Source organism: Cygnus atratus, chromosome 16 (genome assembly GCF_013377495.2).
Source record: "Cygnus atratus isolate AKBS03 ecotype Queensland, Australia chromosome 16, CAtr_DNAZoo_HiC_assembly, whole genome shotgun sequence".
Taxonomy (NCBI): domain Eukaryota; kingdom Metazoa; phylum Chordata; class Aves; order Anseriformes; family Anatidae; genus Cygnus; species Cygnus atratus.
In genome coordinates, this window is record NC_066377.1 from 16,204,167 (window position 1) to 16,226,037 (window position 21,871).

General features: G+C 36.5%; 1 protein-coding gene across 2 annotated transcripts in view; it reads right to left on the bottom strand.

The window, feature by feature from the left end:
* ITCH (itchy E3 ubiquitin protein ligase) overlaps positions 1 to 21,871 on the bottom strand; it is a 65,950-nt gene that overhangs the window by 3,630 nt on the left and 40,449 nt on the right. For both annotated transcript variants that reach the window (XM_035548198.1, XM_035548197.1), the window contains exons 9-23: positions 20,822 to 20,917; positions 19,379 to 19,553; positions 18,299 to 18,365; positions 17,003 to 17,087; positions 15,490 to 15,618; positions 12,658 to 12,730; positions 11,630 to 11,701; positions 9,649 to 9,737; positions 8,854 to 9,013; positions 7,985 to 8,118; positions 3,996 to 4,136; positions 2,093 to 2,213; positions 1,293 to 1,397; positions 981 to 1,077; positions 405 to 477 (exon numbers count right to left, since the gene is read on the bottom strand). In XM_035548198.1, the coding sequence (XP_035404091.1) occupies positions 405 to 477; positions 981 to 1,077; positions 1,293 to 1,397; positions 2,093 to 2,213; positions 3,996 to 4,136; positions 7,985 to 8,118; positions 8,854 to 9,013; positions 9,649 to 9,737; positions 11,630 to 11,701; positions 12,658 to 12,730; positions 15,490 to 15,618; positions 17,003 to 17,087; positions 18,299 to 18,365; positions 19,379 to 19,553; positions 20,822 to 20,917 (1,617 nt within the window). The remainder of the gene's footprint in view (positions 1 to 404; positions 478 to 980; positions 1,078 to 1,292; positions 1,398 to 2,092; positions 2,214 to 3,995; positions 4,137 to 7,984; positions 8,119 to 8,853; positions 9,014 to 9,648; positions 9,738 to 11,629; positions 11,702 to 12,657; positions 12,731 to 15,489; positions 15,619 to 17,002; positions 17,088 to 18,298; positions 18,366 to 19,378; positions 19,554 to 20,821; positions 20,918 to 21,871) is intronic.

The following is a 21,871-nucleotide window of genomic DNA, read 5'->3' on the forward strand; positions in this document are numbered from 1 at the left end:
ATTTGAAATGTGAAGTTTGTATATTTTTACCAAGCACTAATGGAACTGAGTAGGAGCTATGTTTTCTTTAGGGAAGAGGAAGTCTAAATGTGGCTATTTATTTCATTATCAAGATTGAGTGTGGTGATAATAAAAGATCAGTCCAAACTTCTTTAGAAAGTACTGTTTATTACTTTAAGTTTTCAGTAGTATGCAAATCCATGGAATTTACAATGGAATCTAGTCCATGACACAAATCTGTTTTTCAGAAGCTTAACTATTATCCAACAACAAAGCTTATTGGCATAACTTGGTGTTTGCGGTCTCACAGTCCATTTAAGTATATTACCTATTTACTAAAATCTCAAAATAGATTGCCATCAGCAGACACAGAGCCATAGTAGCATTTTGTTTTATGTACTTACCAGGTATGACTTCTAGGTAACCAGTTTTCCTTTCCAACTTTTTCGATACAAAATTTTTGGGGTCCATTGCTCCCTGTAACAAATGCAAATAAAACAGCCATGGGTCTAGCTGCCTTTGTATCATCAGTAGGTAACAGATGACAACTGAGCATGAAAGACTTGAAGACAAGATACCATTATTTAAACCGAACAAAGACATCTGTCTTTCACTATACAACTCTGTCCAGATCAAAGCATGCATGTGGTGAAATGAATAAATTTGAAGTGATGCTGAAAGAGACTCAATCAGAATCACAGAATGGATGAGGTTGGAAGCGACCTGGTTGGAAGTCACCTGGTCCAACTCCCCTGCTCAAGCAGGGATTCCTAGGAGCAGGTTGCCCAGGACCATGTCCAGATCATGTATCATGTCAATCATACAATAGATATTAACTTTCCCTCCATCCGTTTTTCTCTCATAGCTCTAGTATATTCAGGACTTATAAAACAGTATTCAATATAAAATTCATAAAAAATATCCTTAAACATGTAGCTTGATCCTTTTCAAAATTGCATTAGGTGTGTTATTATGCATACCCATGAGGTCAGCAAATCCTCCCACTGGTAATCTGCATGTTCCAGTAACAAACTGCAGGAGTCTCATTCTCTTCTCATTATCTATTTCTTTCACAAACTGAAAAATAATTGAAATAAACATCGATGTATTATTTAATATTCATATTTTCACATCATCCATAGTTTAGCAAATTGCACAAATGTTACAAATACGTAGATTAGCAGTAAATTTATATTTACACACAACAGATCTGTTCAGTAATTCTGACTATTGCTCACTAAGCTGTTGCTGTGCTCTGCTGTGCTTTGTTCTTCTGAAAAAAGTCTACAAACCTGCCAGAACCATAGTATCTGTCTGCTGGTCCTGGTATAATGCCGGTAGATAGTATGCCTCTGCCAGTCATTCAGATCAATTTCTTGCATTCCACATAGAAGCACCTTCAGGGGAGAAAAGGGAAATAAACATTAAACTACAAGCTATCACTTGCTTCTACAGCAAGACAGATCAACTCCATTGTACTTAAAAGCACCTGCAATGACAGTATACTCAATTTTAAACCATTTTTAAACTTCCACAGCACATAATAATGACTGCTCACAAAGAACATTTGAAGAGGCCACAAGATAGAAATCAATACATTCATGAAAAATGGAATAGCTGTTTGCATTTAGACATTCAAACCAGAAACACATACTTGATCATTGCCCAACAATATGATTCTGTGCTAGAAATAGGATATTTTCCTTCAAAAACTATAATAAAGTATAATTTTGAGAGATCAAAAGCATCGAAAACCTGATGCACTCTATCATCCATTATGTATCTGGTTCTATTACCCTTTCTGTCAAGATACTCATTCTTTAAACACAGGCAAATCAAACTGCTGAGGATTACAAAAGCACTTAGTCAAAAAAAATTCTACAGGCAGAATCTTAGCCTTTAGAAGTGTGTAAGAAAGCTGCAAAGATGAAAGTGAAGGAAAACACACTAACCAAATATTATTCCATAAAGTTTCCTTCAAACTACCCTACAGAACTATCAGCCTTAGTGAACCTTGCTCTTCAGACAACGACTGACATTCTACTATTACGTGTAAAACACTAGATCTAGCAATAGCCAAACAATCCTTTACCTCCAGTTCCTTTGCATCAAAATACTGCAAATACTGTTGTGGCAAAATTTCATTGAAGCCTTCAAAGAAAGCCTGTGTTTGTTCTTCAACACCCCGGGAAAGTCGCCATTCTGCTACTAGCCTGTAAAATAGGATACAGAAAGATAACTTGATCTGGCCTATGCTAACCCAAGTTCACATCTTTGTTAGCCTACTGAAATGAACTGTAAGCTATGTTAAAAAAAATATGGAAAGTCTGGAAAGTTCTGGGGACAGAGTATTCTATAATTTTATTTGCAACCTTCACTCTGTGCAAACAGTTTTTTTTTTTTTTTTAAATTAAAACCCTACAATTCCAACCACTCTGCTATGGAAAGTGCTTTAGGCTCAAAGAGGAGGCAGTATCTATTCACTGATTATATTAATGGGAGCACAGCAGTCCCTAGGTATTTGGAGAAAGAAAAAAAATGCAGAGCTGTATTCATCTAATATTCTCCCCAGAAATCTCAGTCATTATCCATGAAAAGGTAAAAACTAGGTCACGTTGTACTGGTGAAGATAAGTAGGGCTGCTAGCTTACCAAGAAACGACTATGTCCATTTGGAAAGTTCCATATTTGTTTCTGTTAATCATGAAACTTTGCTCTGTGGCAGAAACTCCACTCTCCATTAATAAAAGGGTGAAAAGCAGGCAGGAGACCCGAAGAACCTGAACCCAGGGAGAAGCAGATATTATGCTGAATTCAAGCCTAACCTGTCAGGAGAACTGGAACCTAAAGCAGAGATGAAAACTTTGGGGGGACTTAAAGCAGGACCCAGAGTAAGACAGAAGAATATGACTTAAGCTGGAATCTGAGATCTCCCTGGGTTCCTGGAAACTAGAAGAGAATGGTTTTCTGCAGATACTCCCTATTCTCTACCCCAATATTAATATTTTGGGAAACTGCAAAATGCCAGTATGTTTCTTCCGCAAATATTATCATTTCTGTGAAATGCTTTCAGATTACTCATGTGATGAAAACAAATTCTACTGCCTTATTCCTCCCCCCCCCCAAAAAAAAAAGCGTTCACAGAACATATTATAAGAATAGGAAAATTCTACTATGATTCAATTTATTTTGTACCTGCGATGTGAGGTGGTTTGTTGTATTGTATTTGTGTTTTTTTTTTTTTTTGAAGCCTCAAAGCAGAGCTTATATACTGCTACACAATGAGGATATTTTGAGACATGAAAGGGGTATTTTGAGACAAATCAGCTCATTGGTTTTTTTTTTTTTTTTTTTTTTTTTTTTTTTTTTTTTTTACTCTTTTAGGCTCCTCCCCTCTCAATCTATTGCTTTAAAACATTCTGGTACTGCAGTCATAATCCTTCACCAATGCGATGACATGTACTGTCATAATTCATAACAATCTGGTTAGGAATGCCAAGACCTAATTATACTGTAAGGCCAGTTCACATGAAACTAGTAGCAATCCTATGTATCTTTAAAAACTAAGGTTCATCACAAAAGCATCCAAAAAATGTTCTTCTGTTTAAAACAAGCAAACAAATGACTGGGCAGAATTATCAGCAGCCTGTGAAGCCACACAATTCAAATAATAAATGCATGCAGTAATCTGGTAAAATACCCAAGGTTCACATTTGCTGTCATGATGTTCTGCTAAATTTAATCATCTCTAGAAGGAAAAAAAGTAAAGCTTCTACTAAGTGTAACCTTTTTGGAAAAGTGGATTTTTAAAAATTATTTCTACCAGTAATTTTCTTTCAAATATGAAATCCAAACAATTGCCACTTGTTGCCAACATCAGCAATTATTCATAGATAGAATTTCAACAGTGCTTCAGATTACATAGTTTGATGGTATTGCTAGAACTGAAGAAAGAAAATGACATAAGACTATTTTAAAATCTTAATTTATTCTTACCTAATATATTCTTCTTTATTTTCTTCTGTCACTAGAATGTTGCTACCATTTGGCTTCAAATCATGGCTTTTGATTTCACCTAAGATTTCTTTATCAACTGAAAAAAACATTTCCAAGCCACATTCTTCAATATCATTCTCTCTGTATGAAAGAAAATGTAATTTTAAATAACTGGGTAAGAACTATGTACTCAGGAGAGGGGATGGGTACGGAGAACCTTAAGCGTTTTTTTTTTCTTAATTGTTTGGAGCTCGAGAATCAAGCTAAGGAAATGTTACTTACACAATAATTGTGATTTTGCAAGATTTATTGACTTCATTTCACTGATGTGCATACATGAGTTGTACTCTTGATCAGAAACTCTTAGCCAGTAGTACCCTTAAATTTACTTTTCACTATGCTGACAAATGACCTGTTGACTCTAGGATCTGTGGAATGTCTATGGAATACAGAAACTTTTTAAGTAATGACATTTTTGTATGTTTCATTACACAACTGCTTCTTCTAACAGGCAATGTAAGGACTTTAAGATGCAGTTGTCACTTTGTCAGATAATAGTGGATAAGAAAGACTTTGAATGCTTAATGAATTATCTTCAACTCCAATATATTTATGGGACTATCTTGTAAACATATATCAAACATGCCAAGCTTTTAAGTTACCGAAGTAACACACATTACTATTAAAGAGGAATTCTACTATTAGAAATTTCAACATAAGGAAGAATCTGTACCCAATAAACATTACTCAAACTCTTTTCTCTTTATAGGGGGGTTAACAGCCAGAACAACAGGCACAACATTGTAATTTATACGATACGTGCTTCTATAAAGTGCTCAATCATCTACATATGCAGAGATCCTCATGAACATTTTCCTCCAAATAAAGTGCAAAACCAAGACATTCCTCCTGAATCATAACAGAAATGTAAGCCTTGAAAAACTGTGGTTTATCTAGCAATGGTACTTCTGAATTTGAACTCTCCAAAATACATGCTATTGAATGAAATCTCAGATGAGAGAGGGCTTCAGACTGATGGATGGTGAAATAAAATAACCTCTTCCTTTTAAAATGAAAGATACCTGTTCTAGCTGACCTAGCTTGGGCAGAAGGGCTTGACTAAATGATCTCTTGAGATCCCTTCCAAACAAAATGATTCTGTGAAATTTCTGAAACAGTGGGAATGAGAGAAACGGTCACCTGATCAGAGAAGCACCATGCAATTCAATATTACTGCAAAGTTTCCAGGAAAGTTATAAACATTGCTTTTTTGGCAATGAATAAAATGATATCCTCTCTGACAGACATGATTTTTTTTTTCTGCAAGTTTAGCCATTTCCTTCAAAGATAACTTCATTACCATAGCAGATAAGCAGGGTCAACTACGCAAAATCTGAAGTTTTGATCTCTGTACTTAAGAGTTCAGTGTGAGTAGCTTAGAGGTCTGAAAGTTCTCCAGAAACCTTAAGTGTCTTTTCAAATGGGCAAAGCCTTTCATGGATTCCAACCTACAAAACTCCTGTATCACTAGATATTGCTATTGATATATAGGTCGCATTTGCTCTGAAGACAGCTTTCAGAAAAATTCTTGTTACATACAGCCTTAAGCTTCCTCATTGCTTTCTTCAGAGGCAGTCAGCTAACAAAACAAACAAGCAAACCAAACCAACTCAATAAACCCCTCAAATTACTAAGTTCAATTTAATAAAAGCATAGGTAGCCAGCACAAAGAAGTCATCTGAAACCCTGACTTACAGAGTGAGATGTAATGGTTGTTCTTGTCACTAAGTTTTGAGTTTTCTAGTTCTTTACTTCAGATGTAAGCTTCTCCTGTCTTTGACAAAATTCCCTTGTTAGGGACTGCTGGTACCCAAACTTATCCTACTTGGAAAGCTCACAAGAGCAATCAACTGAACGGTATCTGCACACTTTGAAGTAAAGATGAAGGGGGAAAAACTAGTCTGCAGTGTCTGCAAGTGCCCTTATACTGCCATAGAGAAGAAGCCTAATATTAATATTCAGAAGCTTCTGTGCTCTCTTATGGACCACTGTAAGTATAACACATGCACCTAAAGAACCATGTGAAGAACAAATATAACACGCTTCTGCAGTACTGAAAGACCTTTCAAATATCAGGTATAAAAAAACACATTCCTTTGTGATGTACAAAGGATAGCGCTGAATAAGTGCCCAGCTTATGTGCTGTCAAATGCAAAGATGTGTCTATGTCTGCAGATAATGACTTAAAAACAATACCCTTTTACTCTAGACTTTCCACAGAAAGTTAATGGGCTGATAATGTTCAAAAGGTAAATGTTGTTACATATGACTAAATTGTAATGAGTTGCACAAGATCATTCACCAGTAATAGCTTCACCCATGATTAAAGACCAATTAATGCAAATTTCTTTCCTGTAACTTGCTCTTTTCACTATCATATTTACTTGTTTTCTAAAACTCAGTAAGTCACAGGATGACAAAAAACACTCTTCTTTTAAAGACAAAAATAAACATGCACCTTCTGACTACAAAACAGATTACAAGATTCGTGTAATATAACTACAGGAATCTGGCCCTACAACTTTGAGACCTTTTCTTGCCTTTCAAGTCTCAGATTCACAGTATCTTTACTCAGATATCCACTACTGACGTTTCCTACTAGAATTTTTACTACACCTTTAGTAGCAAATCATTCAGTACAGAACATACTACTCATCGAACACTGTACCAAAACGCCTATCTCAAATTGTAAACATCTCAAACCTCTTATCACCTCCTCATTATCCAAGATAACCCTTCCAAGATTCACCACTACAGGAAATGACAGACATTCTTGTCTTTTATATTTATTTCTGCTTTTTAAAAACAAACTATCCCCACTTTATGAAGTCCTCAAGGCTTTTTAAAACTACTTTGTGTATGATTCTTGACTGAAGTGTGTTGTATCTCTCTAGACACATAACGCAGACTAAATTTTCTGCTAAACTTCCTTATAGCAGAAACAAAAAAAAGTTTAAATTGACTATCCATCTCTTCTAAGCAACCCCACACACACCCTTTTTTTTTTTTTTTTTTTAATACTCTCGGGAAAAGAGAGTCACCAGTTACTGAAACAAATGGTGCACAACCACCATGGATTACAATGTCTTGGAATCTTGCTCTTATAAAAGTACCACCAAATTACTTCGAATGGCAAGTTTTTTTTTAAAAATTATATCTAAAAATAGTTTTAATGCTTTTCCAAAATAATGGAATTTCTGGTCTACAAACTCTAGAACCCTTTTACTTGCTGCTCTCTAGAGAGGAACCTGCAAAGGAGTGAAGGAAGACTCAACAGGATTATGAATGTAGACCGTACAGATGATTGACAATGCATACATGGAAGGCCCTACGTAGAAATGGTCTTAAATCATCCAGGTTGTTTTTTTTTTTCTCCAACAGCAGCTATGAAAATGTATGAAAATTAACTTTAAATCTTTGACATTAACTCTTTATACAAATTTCAGGTATGACTGACAGAATAATTATGTGACAGTATGTAAGTTCCATTTGCTAACTCCAAATTATTGTAGCATTAAACTATGTTTTCTAATTAAACCAGATATTTTAAAGCATTATTGAAAGGATTTCTTGCTAATTTTTTTTAATCTGTTATCTAAGAAGTTTCACTGGAACTTACTCAAGCTATTTTATTCCTAACGCTGTGCAAGACCACCACATTTGTATAATGTCTAGCTAGATTTATTCAAAAAAATAGTAAAAATGGAATGCACGATACTGCACAGAATATTCAGTGAACTAAAAATGCAATGAATTTTTGCATTATCAAATTATTTGTGTATCTAATATTGCATTAAAAATTCCAGTACTACTTTGTAATTGATATACTCTACTGGTCAATTTGTTTGTAGTAGTAGTTTCTTTCTGGCAAAAGTGAAAAACAAAAACATTTTATTGCTATTTCAAGAACAAAATCAAGACGAACTCACTTTACCCAGATGAGAGAGTTGTAAAACTCTGGGTCAACAGATTCTAAATCCTTGAGTCCTACTGGCTTGTTTAGGATACGCTTATAGAACGGCAGAGAGAAACCAGTGTCAATGAATTTCCCATGGAATAAAGCCTGAAGAACATGAAAATAGACAAAAAATAATGCAAAGGATGATTGATTACTCAATATGACAACATTCTGTACAGCGTACCAATGGAGTTTGATGGCCAAAGAATTAAAGTAAGCTAGAATATCGTAACTGTAAATATGCTTTATTTATTTATACATAATAAGAACCATGTATGCTGATGAAAATTTCATCTCAAAGATGAATTGTTTACTAATCCATTTGATGGTACGACGGGCTACGCAGATGGTGAAGGGTCTGGAGGGGAATATATATGAGGAGCAGCTGAAGTCAGCAGTTTGTTCAGCCTGGAGAAGAGGAGACTGATGGGAAGCCTCATCACAGTCTACAGCTTCCTCACAAGGGGAGCAGAGGGGCAGGCGCTAATCTCTGCTCTCTGGTAACCAGTGATAGGAACCAATGGAACCGAATGGAGCTGCAACAGGGGAGGTTCAGGCCAGATATCAGGAAACAGTTCTTCACCAAGAGGGTGGTTGGGCAGTGGAACAGGCTCCCCAGGGACATAGTCATGGCACTGAGCCTGCCAGAGTTCAAGAACCATTTAGACAATGCTCTCTGACACATGGTCTGATATATGGGTGGTCCTTTGGGGACCCAGGAGTTGGACTCGATGATCCTTGTGGGTCCCTTCCAACTATGGATATTCTATTATTCTATAGTACTATATTTATTTACATGAAAAATTACAGGAGGTAACTTTTTTTCTATTTCTAACTTACCATGGCAATGAATCTTCCAATAAAACGGAAGTATTTCAGATGATCTGGGTTAATATAGGAGGCTGGATTTATTTGTAAGCAGTAGTTATCTTTCCCTGCATATTCAAACAGGCAATACATTGGGTTCAAAACTTCATGTGACAATAGAAAGAACCATTCCCTGAAATTACACAAACAACAACAACAAAAAACACATTTCAAAACATTAAAAATTACTTCAGCTAACTGATATGCTGAAAATCTACTTAGGAACTTGTTGGCACATAGCTAGTCAACCTGATTTTTTTTTTTTAGAAATTATGGCTACACCAAAGTGAAACTAATGTAAATTAGGATTTAGTAGGCAAGGTTAAAATGTTATACAGATGTCAGTGATTTGGAAAAAGACCCCTTATCTTATGGAGGTAATTAGAAGACTGCCACTGATTTAAACATTAGGCTTTTAGGGAACGCTAACATATGCCCTTCCTAGTTACATTCATGTACAGACTTCTGACATGAAATTACATTTTTGTTCATTTTCAGTAAACCTCTACTTTGGTGGTAATGGTCATGCTGAAGTCAATAAACGGCGCATGTGTTCTCACTAATCATTGAGACAGATTAAAGTAATTCCTAAAGTGAACTGAAAATACTTTTATACAGTTCTAAAACATGCACTGATGTTCTAAGGAAAGATGAGGAATAAGCTTCACTACTATTCTGAAATCATTACAGTTCAATTATCTACCTTAGGGAATTTTTCACAACAAAAAACAGGAAAAAGAAATCATTTGCCATTTTACTGTAGTTTACCTTGCAACACCTCCATAATCTAAGCCTTCTTCACCAGGGAAAATAACCCATAAACGTCTCCGTAGATCCTGAGCACTGAAGCTCATTATCTAAGTGAAAGAAAAACAGCCAATTTATTTCAAGAAAATCATAAGCACTGGTTGGATATATGACTATTTCCTATATCAAGCGATATAGCATTTAATAAATCAGAGCATAAAATGTGCTATAATTACATGAAGTACCCGCTTATGTAACTTTCATGGAATTTGAGGGGTTAGTGGCAACCTATTTCCACAGATTAACAAGTAAAAGATGCAAAAGAAAAATAAATAATAATTTTAAAATGGAAGACCTATAATTATGCCAGCAGCCTATATAAAAATTTATGACAAAAATCAAGCCAATAAATAACAGGGACTCAAAGTAAGTAAATTCAGTATTTGTAAAATACTATAGTGAATGATATCTGAAAGGTACCCAAGTTACAGGCAATGAAGAGACATGACTAAGATCTCAAAGAATTATATTAGAAAAACCACACAATAAAAATCATTATATATATTTATTTTCATTTTACAGTTTCATCTCCTAAAGAGGATAATAAAAATCTAGCTTTTTTAGAAGCTAAGGAATTTTAGTAATGCTGTTTTGTTCAAATATCAGACATTTACTTAGAGAAATTTCACAGAACATGTATGTGTGAGATCATTAAGTTTTTGTCTGTAATAACAGGCACAGAATTTGGATCAAAAATTTTAAAATCTGTGCTAGATGTCTGAAGTTGTCATCACAATAGATTTTGTACCTCCAACATAGATATCTACAAATGACAAAAGAATCAGTATAAAAAAGAAGTCAGGTGTGTGTGATTGAGTTATAGTCTAAATTATTGACAAAGTGCCATGTTTTCCTAAATATACCTCGGTTTGTTGACATTTACATGATTACATAATCTCTCTTGGCTCTTTCTACTATAACATAATATTGTTACCTTTACAATTACTGTAAAAGGACACAGTACAATTTTAGAAATAAGGGTGGAACCAGTTTTCAGTTCCAGGACTTATTTCATCAACTTCTAACCCACTCTATTTGAAGACAAGAGTGTTCCAAAAGAAAAGACTAGCCAGCTGCACTAGCATTTGCTGTTTCTGCTAAGACAGTTTACAGTAACTTGAATAAGTAAGCATTAAACCTTAATTAAGAATATATATTCTTGTCTCAAAACATATTATTCAACATGTTCTAACTTCTTGACTTGACAAATTGATAACTCCTATGAGAAATGAAACCAGAAGACATACAGGATCAAAAAGATCAGCTAGGGACAGAGGAAGATAGAAATTCCTATCTTCTTGAATAAGGTTTGCATCTTAATTTCTTAAAAATCAGAAAAATACAGAAGTGGCCAACAGGAATTTCATATTGTTCCCTGTAGCTCTCACCTTCTATTTAACTGGCAAGGGAGTAATTTATTGCCACAGTGAACATTAAAAAAAAGGTAGAATTCGAAAACACTTAAAAATAGTGTATAGAAACAAATTTAAGCACGATTTAGGTCTCTTAGCATTCTTAAGAATTTTGCTGCTAATAACCTAAGTATAATGATTAGTTTTTGTTTTCTTTTAACCATTTAATTACTTATTTAAAGACCTGTAACATCTACAGTAGAAGTAAGCTCAATATGTTTTGGTACATAACCATGCTTATATAACAAAACTGGTAGGGGAGGACATGGCAACAAACATAGCAAAACATGCTAACTTCCTGTGAATGGGGAGTTGCTCTGCCACTGCTCTCCCCACAATTAATCAGCCAGTAGAGCCAGAACTTGACATTTTACTATGATCTTTTTATAAGCATGACTGTATCCTAACTACTCATTTTTGTTAGTCTCTAGTAAAATTACATTATTAAGTTGTCACAGGATCAAGAAAGACAAGTGACAAATTTCTTTGATCCAACTTTTCATGTCTACTAACATGTTTTAATACAATACCTGTTGAAATGAGTCTTCAAATAATGTTTTTCTGCTCACTGTAATCTTTATGTGTTGTGGCATTGCCAGTTGCTGAAATGAAATTTTTCAGAGGTGAGATCTACAACCACTTAATATTTCTCATATTGTTTTAACTGTTGTTTGTTGAATGTGTTGTTTTAAGAGGTAGAGGTAAATTTCACTAATCCACATAAAACAGTCAGTAATCAAGATGCTTGAATTTTAATTTACTCCAAGAAAAAAAATCGATTCCAATACTGAGATCTGCAGCAAAGGTATACAGGCCTCCATATCCTGCTTTGAACAGGTTCAAATACTGTATTTTTACAAGACATTGGAAAAAAATAAGATAAATAACATATTCTAAATCAGCAAGGCCTTCTACTCCAACATTCAATAATAATAATAAAAAGAGAATTTAGGTTATTCTGTAAACGTGAAAAATTAGGCTATCCTCTGCTATTTTTCAAAGTATAATTCATTGACACTTGAAAACTGGAACATTTGAACCTAATACATTTTCCTAGATACCAAGTTACATAATCTTTTGATATTCATAGAGTTTAAAGGACCAAGAGTGACATTGCAGTATGCTATTATGTTAGGACGTGCTGAAGTACAACACAATATAGTCTTCAATGTTTAGACATGTATGGTCTGTGTCAAATGCCCTGGAATTTCTTCCGGAAGTATTTGTATAGAAACTAGACCTTATATATTAATTATATTTAAAACTACTATGTTTTCATATATTCACTTATTAAGAGCAGAAAAAGAACAACATTCTGAAACCTAGTACTTTCTAAAATAAACTGTAGATAAATTCAGGTTTTCTTTTACTCTAAAAAGTTTTACAGTTACTCTACAACTTACATCAGCTTATACAAACCCGGTATTTGCTCACTCCTGGTTAAAGTCACTTTAAGTGGGTTGATTAATTTTATTTGCAGGGCACTGAATAGTTAATTTACAGAAAGTAAACAGAAAATGAAAATGCAAACAAACGTTCTCAAGAAATAAATTTGTACCTGACACCAGAATCGGAAATAATGGACTTTTGCCTTGAAATCGCGTACATAAGCTATCTGGGGTCCATTGTCTCTGGAACCAAAGGGAGAAAAATTAATTTCCAAAGCGTTTTTGTAATTTAAAAAACAAATAAATTTTCATACTGTTATATAGTTACATAGTTTAGTAGGCTATCTGGCTGGAAGATTCTTATGCACTTCGTCTGGTTTTGGGGTATAATTGTTTTTGTTTTTTTAACTAAAAAAAATCCGTTTTGTAAATTGTGGAGTGCATATGCAGTACTTTTCCCAACAGTATCTAATTCATGGTAATTTAATTAATTATCAGGAAGAGGAGGTAGATGAAACCTTCTTCAGACTGCTCAAAGTAGCCTCTCAGTCACCAGCCCAGGTTCTCATGGGGGACTTCGACCACACTGATTATCTGCCGGGAAGACCACACAGATGGCACAAACAGTCCAGGAGGTTCCTGCAGTGCATTGATAGCACTTTTTTGACACAGGTGGTGGAGAAGCCAACAAGGACAGGTGTGCTGCTGGACCTTGTATTAACGAATGAGGAAGGACTAGCTGGAGATGTGAGGGTAGGGGGCAGCCTTGGCTGCAGTGACCATGATTATGGTGGAGTTCAGGACCTTGCAAAGAGGAAGCAGGGCAAAAAGTAGGATTGCAACCCTGGACTTCAGGAGAGCAAACTTTGGCCTCTTCAGTCGGCCCACTGCTGAATGGGGCAGATGCCCTTGTGACAAACGATATGGAGAAGGCAGAGTTGCTGAATGCCTTTTTTGCTTCAGTCTTTACTGTTAAGATCAGCCCTTGGGAATCTCAGACCCTGAAGACAAGATAGAAAGTCCAGAGAAAGGAGGACTTTCCCTTGGTCGAAAAGGATCGGGTCAGAGATCATCTAAGTGAACTTGACACCCACAAATCCATGGGCCCCAATGGAATGTACCCATGGATGCTGAAGGAGCTGGCTGATGTTATTGCTGTACCACTCTCAATCATCTTTGAAAGGTCATGGAGATTAGGAGAGGTGCCTGAGGGAACTGGAAGTCAGTGTCATGCCAGTCTTCAAAAAGGGCAAGGAGGACGACCCAGAAAACTACAAGCCAGTCAGCCTCACCTCCATCCCTGAACAGGTGATGGAACAGCTCATCCTGGAGGTCATGTCCAAGCATGTGGAGGATAAGAAGGTGATCAGGAGTAGCATGCATGGGTACACCAAGGGGAAATCATGTTTAACCAATCGCATATCCTTCTATGGTAAGATGACTAGCAGGGTAGATGAGGGGAGAGCGTTGGATGTGGTCTGCCTTGACTTCAGCATGGCTTTTGACACTGTCTCCCATAACCTCCTCATAGACAAGCTCAGGAAATGTGACCTAGCTGAGAGGACAGTGAGGTGGATTGAGAACTGGCTAGATGTCAGAGCTCAGAGGGTTGTGCCTCTAGTTGGAGGCCTGTAGCTAGTGGTGTCCCCCAGGGGTCAGTACTGGGTCCAGTGTTGTTCAACATATTTGTCAACAACCCGGACAATGGAACAGAGTGCACCCTCAGCAGGTTTGTGGATGACACAAAGCTGGGAGGAGTGGCTGATACCCCAGGGGGCTGTGCTGCCATTCAGAGGGACCTCGACAGGCTGGAGGGTTGGGCCGAGAGGAACATCATGAAGTTCAACAAGGGCAAGTGCAGGGTCCTGCACCTGGGGAGGAATAACCCCAAGCACCAGTACAGGCTGGGGGCTGACCTGATGGAGAGCAACTCTGCAGAGAGGGACCTGGGAGTCCTGGTGGGCAGCAGGCTGACCATGAGCCAGCAATGTGCCCTTTTGGCCTTCTTGGCCCCAATGGTCTCCTGGGATGCATTCAGAAGAGTGTTACCAGCAGGTCAAGGGAGATGATCCTGCCCCTCTACTCAGCCCTGGTGAGGCCACACCTGAAGCATTGTGTCCAGATCTGGGCTTCCAGTACAGGAGGGACATGGAGCTCCTGGAGCGAGTCCAGAGGAGGGCTGTGAAGATGATTAGAGGACTGGAGCACCTGTTGTATGAAGCCAGGCTGAGAGAGCTGGGCCTGTTTAGCCTGGAAAAGAGAAGACTGAGGGGAGACCTCATCAATGTGTATATAAGTATCTGAGGGGAGGGTGTTGAGAGGATGGAGCCGGTCCCTTTTCAGTTGTGCCCAGCGACAGGACGAGAGGCAACGGGCACAAACTGAAGCACAGGAGGTTCCGGCTCAATATGAGGGGGCACTTCTTTACTGGGAGGGTGACAGAGCACTGGGACAGGTTGCCCAGAGAGGTTGTGGAGTCTCCTTCTCTGGAGATATTCAAACACTGCCTGGATGCCATCCTGTGCAACGTGCTCTAGGTGATCCTGCCTGGCAGCAGGGTTGGACCAGATGATCTTCAGAGGTCCCTTCCAAACTCAGCCATTCTGCAATTCGGTGTAAAGAAGATACTAACAATAAGGTGGGATGACATTCAGGTAATTTAAGCTTGCAGCTAAGTTCTGTTTTTAACTCCATTCTGGTTCCTAAAAATCAAAGGAAGGAGGAGTATACTTGTAAAAATGAAGTCCAGTAAGTGGAAGGAAGGGATCTGGCCATCAGAAGTGTTGATGGTCCCCCTATCTTATCTACTACTTGGTTAGTCAGATTCTTAAGTATTCAGAACAGTCATCTTCAGGGACACTTATCAGTGGATAAAAAAATAAATTCAGAGGCTTTAATACATGTAAAACTTTCTGCACACAAAACAGGCAAAAGAAAAAAACAAATTATGAATGTTAAACTTCACTTTTAGGAGCTCAGAAATAGTTTAAAAAAACACTTACAGAGCAGACTTGCCCGTGCGGGGATCTATGTATGTAGTGGTTCTTCTGTTGTGATCCACAAAATATGGAATACCATCCACAGTAAATCGCATTTCCCAGCCTTCAGGTAAGGGTTTCTCATTTAATTGACTATGGGTACAAGAAAATACATAGTAAATTATGAACTTAATACATGAAGTCAATTGATCAGTACTTGAGACAGTAAAAAATTTAGCAGATCTAGAAAACTACAGACGGAGAAGCTTTCATTTCAACATTTATTCCACGTTTTTTTTCCTCCAATTTTCACATCAGCTCTCAGCTGGACCAAAATGAATGTTTATTTAAATAATAGCACCTTCAGTTGCACTATCAAGAATAACAGCAAATTGGTAAACATTCTCGTATTTTTCTGTAAGTTTCTATGTCTCCTCCACTTAAGCAACAGCAACTAAAATCTAACTTTTGTTAGATTTTTACTCTCATGATGACATTGCCCTAATAAGTAGCTTTTGGTACCTCACATATAATCACAATAGCTAAAAGCTTAAAGAGTTTCAGAATGACAAAAATAAAAATATCAAGAAAATAAAAATACTGATCTTATGCAAGTTTTTTTTTTTTTTGACAACTTCCAACTCAATTTTGGTATCAATATAAGTGTATCTTGATATGTTTGGAAAACCTGAGTATTATCACTCCATCGAAGTGCTCTCAGAGTGACTTCCCTCCATGGAAATATACTTCAGGAAAGTGTTTCCAGCTATGAAATCAGAACTTTTGATTGTTGGGTGGTTATTAAAAATAACAGTGCTTTCTGTACAGTCAACTGCTGCAGGGACTTTCAAGTCACTGAAAGCCGTTGAAAGGCTGTCATCTCTGGCTACGTCTATTAACCCTTCCACTCTCCCTCATTTTATTCCATTTCATTACAGATGAATTTGCTTCACCAAGTGGAAATTTTCATCTCAAACATAGAACACCCTTCACCCTTGATTTCCTGCCTACATTTCCTACCTCAGAGTCAAAGTAACTGGATCCCAAACTAAACAGTAATCTATTAATCCAATACTTGTAGAGTATCCAAGTTCTGTTTCTTTTTTATTGTTTGTTTTAAAGTGGTAAAGTAGAGGTGCTGCAACTTTTGGAGTTTGTCTTTGTCTTCTGTCTCTTAGCTACTGCCAGTCTAATAAATAATCAAATTATGCAGGATCTTCTGCACTAACACATCAGTTGAAACAAACACTTCCCTCCCTCCTGCAATGATACAAGTTTCTCTTATTCTATAAAAAGAGCATGAACCGTTCTGGGAATGAACTTACTGCTGGTGACAAAGACTTTCCTGGTAACTGTATTATTACCAAGTGTTATTTTGACAGTTTCCATTTCATCTGGTACCTTTTACAGGACTGCCTGACAAGCGTGTATAGGACAGCCTATGTTTTAGCTGTAAGCACGATCTCCTAAGTCTCAATCTCACTACTTCGTTATATTTTCATTTCAGATTTACATGAAGCTGCAACTGATTTCTTACCCCTGACTCCTGGGATCTTCCCACTGAGTGATACGTGTGTTGTGATTGACAAAATACACTCTGCCATTGCTGTCAGTTCTCTTTTCTGAAAAGATACAAAATGAAAACAAATTTCAATACCTCCTTACTGTATTGCTGAGACTACAAAATAAATTAATATAACCAGAGCCTGCTACAGTTTCACCTGTCTTCAAGGTTCTCCGTACCTCCTTTGACTCAACATCCTTTCACTTTCATTGGCATTACTCCTTAATAGTCAACTCACCAAAAGGAGTCTATTTTAATACTACTGACTACTAACAATTATATGAAACAGTCCTTCATGCAATTTTTATTTAGACTGTTATAAGCAGCATGCAAAATGTAGAAAATACAAATTACAAGAACAGGCTATATTTTGACTATCACAAGTAAAAAGCTTCAGTTAAGAAGGAAAGTGTAGAAGCAGACACTTGTCTATAGGAGTTATACTGAGAGCAGAATTCAACATGACGTTGAAATTCAGTTTTGTTGCTTCCTGGGCAAAGTCAGCCTCAAAAACATTACTTGAAATGTTACATATGTAGTGCATCAAAGCACAAGTGTGGGCACAATGATCTTATAGCATGACATCACATCAATACCAGAACTAAAAATACTGATGGTTATATTTGAAAAGCAAAAGAGACAAACCCAGCTCTAATTCTGACAAGTATAGTCACTTGCTTTAAGACTAAACAACTCTGAGAACACTGCCTATGTATCATGAACCCTGCATTCTTACAGCAGCTTCATAGTCACCAGAAATAAAGTTTTACACTTATATTTTTGTACATAGACACACACCAAAAAATCTGTTTATTGTAAAAGGTTAGCCCTGTGAATTACAAAACCAAACAAATTCACTCCAGAGAGAGGGAACAAGTCAAGGAATGATTAGTCATCGTAAAAGCTTTTCAGTGCTCCAGAATTCTCCAAGAATTGGCTACATACCCAGGAGGACAGTAAGGGGTAAATCCTGCCTAATGAAAGCAGTGAAAAATGGGATGATAGTGGGAAAGAAGCTATTATGACATGACAATTACTGGGAACAAAACAGAATAGTTTGTAGTTTCCAATCTACTTTGGAACTACACATCCTTGTCAGAACTTGATGCTTTAACAGCACATTTGATTAGATTTAATTCATTTTTAAAATAATCTAGATTTTCTTTTAAATAAAACTAGCCTAGAACAGCTGACAAGATAATTTGGCAGAAGTACGCTTTAATGTCTAATTACACTGCATTACAAAACACTGTTTCAAGTCAGTCTTACCCCATCCAGGTGGCAGAGGGCCAAGAGGATCAAACTCTTTGCTTTGCATGGAAGAAAAGTCCTGGTTCTGCAAGTCACACAAACAAATGGTGCATTAATGACTAGCCTCCATCCATTTGCCTTCCAGATGCTCTAACATAGCCATCATAAATTATTAAAGTAAATGCATTTTTGTTAATTTTACATATAATCAGAGGCCAACATTTTTTTTTATTCCACAGAGATGGCATATGTTGTATTACAAATTCGTCTTTTATTTAAGCTCTCTTGCTTCCTTGTACTAAGGATTCACAGCTCTTCTGTTTGTTAATTTTATAGCCCTTGGCATACTTAATTAACTGCAGTGCCAAGAAAATAATTATTCTTTGTGAAGTGCCCCTGCCTACACAGAAGGGAAATTAGTACCACAGTACCCAAAACAACCCAGAAAGCAAATCACTTCGGTCCTGCATTCAGTACTGTTCTCCCTACCACCATTTATGACGTGTGTTTTTATTCTGTATATATACAGCAAATTTAGAACCTATGCTGTTTTTAATGAACTAGTAGCATTATATGGAGTTATACAAAGTCTATTATTCAGAGGTAAACAATACATTTGAAATTCTGGAAGGGTTATTTTCCTCTGCCTTCATAGCACTTATTTTACCCAGAGCTGAAACATGTCCTGTGAGCCTGCCTTCCTTCTAGGCCATTGCAAGGCACAATTTAAATAAAACAGCTTATTACTACGCTGCAGTTTGCTTTAAACTACTGGCTTTTGTTAATATTATACATATATTTTACCAAAGAACACCACATATATTCAGCTGACAAACAAAATCCATCACACTGCCTGCAGTCATTGCAAGGACATGAACTAAGGTTACTGAACCAAGGCTCATGCCATACTAACAAATGTAAAGATACTATATATCACAAAGAATAAACCATTTTGCTGGGAAAAGTCACCTACAAACATTCTCAAAACACAAATACATATATAGTTTCAATATGTGGAAAAGAGATTAATGGGTTGAGAATTTGGAAAAGATACTTCTCTTATCCTTTAGCAGCATTAGTAAGCATTGTACTCCTTACCCCATATATAAATCTCTGATTAAATTGCTGCATGGCTCCTTGAAGCTGACTGCGTTGAAGCTGCCACTGCTCATAATTTCGGACAGACTCTAATGTTGGCCTCTGCCATGTTGTTGTTCTGGTGAAGTGGTCAACATAATAAATTCTCCCCATGTTGTCAACTCGTCGCTCCCAGCTTTAAAGAAATAAAAAAATAAAATTAGAAGCAACGGTTCTCAATAGTTGACAACTTTAAGGGCTCAGAAGCACATTTAGGAAAACAGGCAGTATGTTTGGAAGTGGATATAAAGCATGGGATCATTAGTAGACAGTTTTTTTTCCTCCTTTTACCCTCCACTAAAACTGTGTGTAAAGAGCTAAAATTGAAGAGAATCACTTATTTTGTTTCCAAGTCAAACTCATTCTATTTACTGTACTTTCACTTTAAACACTGAAAGGTTTAAACATTTTTTTAAATGCTACACGAACCACTGTCAACACTGTACTGTTATGGCATTTATCCCACTCAATTCGCAAGTTTACAGGTTTGTCCTAAAAAGACAACAAAAGCTCAGACAGTTTGGCTGTACAATGCAAGATTTCCTCATTCTCTTTCTGAGGAGATCAGTCGGTTTGAGCAGAAAATGAAGTTTTGGTGTTGGTGTGTGTTTTTATTTATCTTCAGTTCATATAAAATCAATACTATTTACAAAAATAGTAAATCATCTTAGAGTTTAAAACAACTTGAGTACAACAGGTAGGTTCCTTTTCATGAGACAGTCTGCCAGCTTGCTTATTCCTTAAAATCAAGTTCTCTTTAGGGTCCCACGTGTTTTTACTTTGTAATTCTGCATAACATGTGAGCCACCTGAGTATGAATGAAGTGCAATAAAACAGTTGTTTTTCCTTTCACTTCAGGAAAAAATAAAAACAAAGAACAAATAAGAATACTACTTCCATGTAAAGACTAACATCACTGGCTGCTCTAAGACCTGGAAAAGCCTAATAACCAAAGATGATTTTTAAGAGCATAGTAAATTAGCAGCTGGGAACCCTGAGGCAAGATCAAAGGACTGTAAACAGTAACCTCAGGATAAAGAAGTAACCAAGGGCATTCTTGCTCAAGCTAATAGTTACCTTAATCCCAAAATACCTTTCTGTGGTTTCGGTTCTCTTCTACTGTCAGGGATGTCTGCTGTCTTTAGCTTTAACCCATTTTTCAGCATACAGGCACACACTTATTCTTTGACAGGAAATTCCAATTCCGTTATCTTTAACATTCAACTCCTTTCCACAATATATACTATGCATTATTGCAGAACTCTTTGGAGACAACCTGGAGCAATTGTTTGAGCTCAATGCTATTTACAAACCTGCTCTTTAGCTTTAGTAAGGTGTCAGCCAATTTTTGATACAACCAATCCAAACATATCCTAGGCAAGGAGACGATTTTGCATGGCTTACCTTGGAGGAAGAGGCTCTGGCCGATCCCACGTAGTTCGTTTTTCAACATGATCTACATAGTATATTCGACCATGTTGGTCTACTCTTTGCTCCCAACTGAAAATAAAACAATAGTTTTGTTTTTCTCACGATGAATGTACTCTAACCATTCATCTATAGTATGAAGCATACAGTATAAAGAGGAGAAATATTTGTTTTCATAAAATGCTTATTTCTATGTAAAACACCTGACCATTTTGGTACATGGTATGCACCAAAATGCTGTACAATATACAGTGGTACGATGTCCATATTAGCAGTAATTCTATGTTAACTAGAACAAAAAAATAAAAAATGAAAAATATTTTAGAAAAACTTTCTACATGACCACCTCCAGTTTCTGGAAAACTGAAGCTAAAATGCATGTGTATGCATGCAGTCTTATCAAGCAATGAAGCAATATTTTGTATTCAGTATTTAATATGTGTTCAGTTATGTGTTGAACAGTATCATTTAAGGAGCATAATCCCATTAGAATAACATTCATTCAATTTAAATCCCCAAATTATGCAAATTTTGTACAGATCATGTATACACAGAATTCATCATAAGAGCACTGATGTATTTTCTGAATATGCAGCATTTGGGATACTGACTTACTCTTGTATTTGTATCAAATATAACATGGGAAGGAAGCATACTAATTTGTCATTTCTAACAAAATCAAAATGGTTAAGCAAAAACTGATGTTTTCAAGAGTGCTTTTATATTTCACAGTTATCCTGTAAGTAAGGTTATTCAGATTTCACTCACTTACTGCTTATTACCTGACTTAATTTGCAGGCAGTTAAAATCACCAATTGTACAATTCACATCAGGAAGCTTTTGCTTTCCCTCACTCAAAGAGTCCAGAAACTTTTATTTATTTTTTTAAGAAAATATTAAGAATCTACATGAGAGCTTTCAGGCAACAGACCAATCACCTGGAAAATTCCACATGCATGTAAAATACCACATTATGCCTACATTACTCCCAGGAGCTGCGACCTCCAAAATGGAAGACAGCAAATT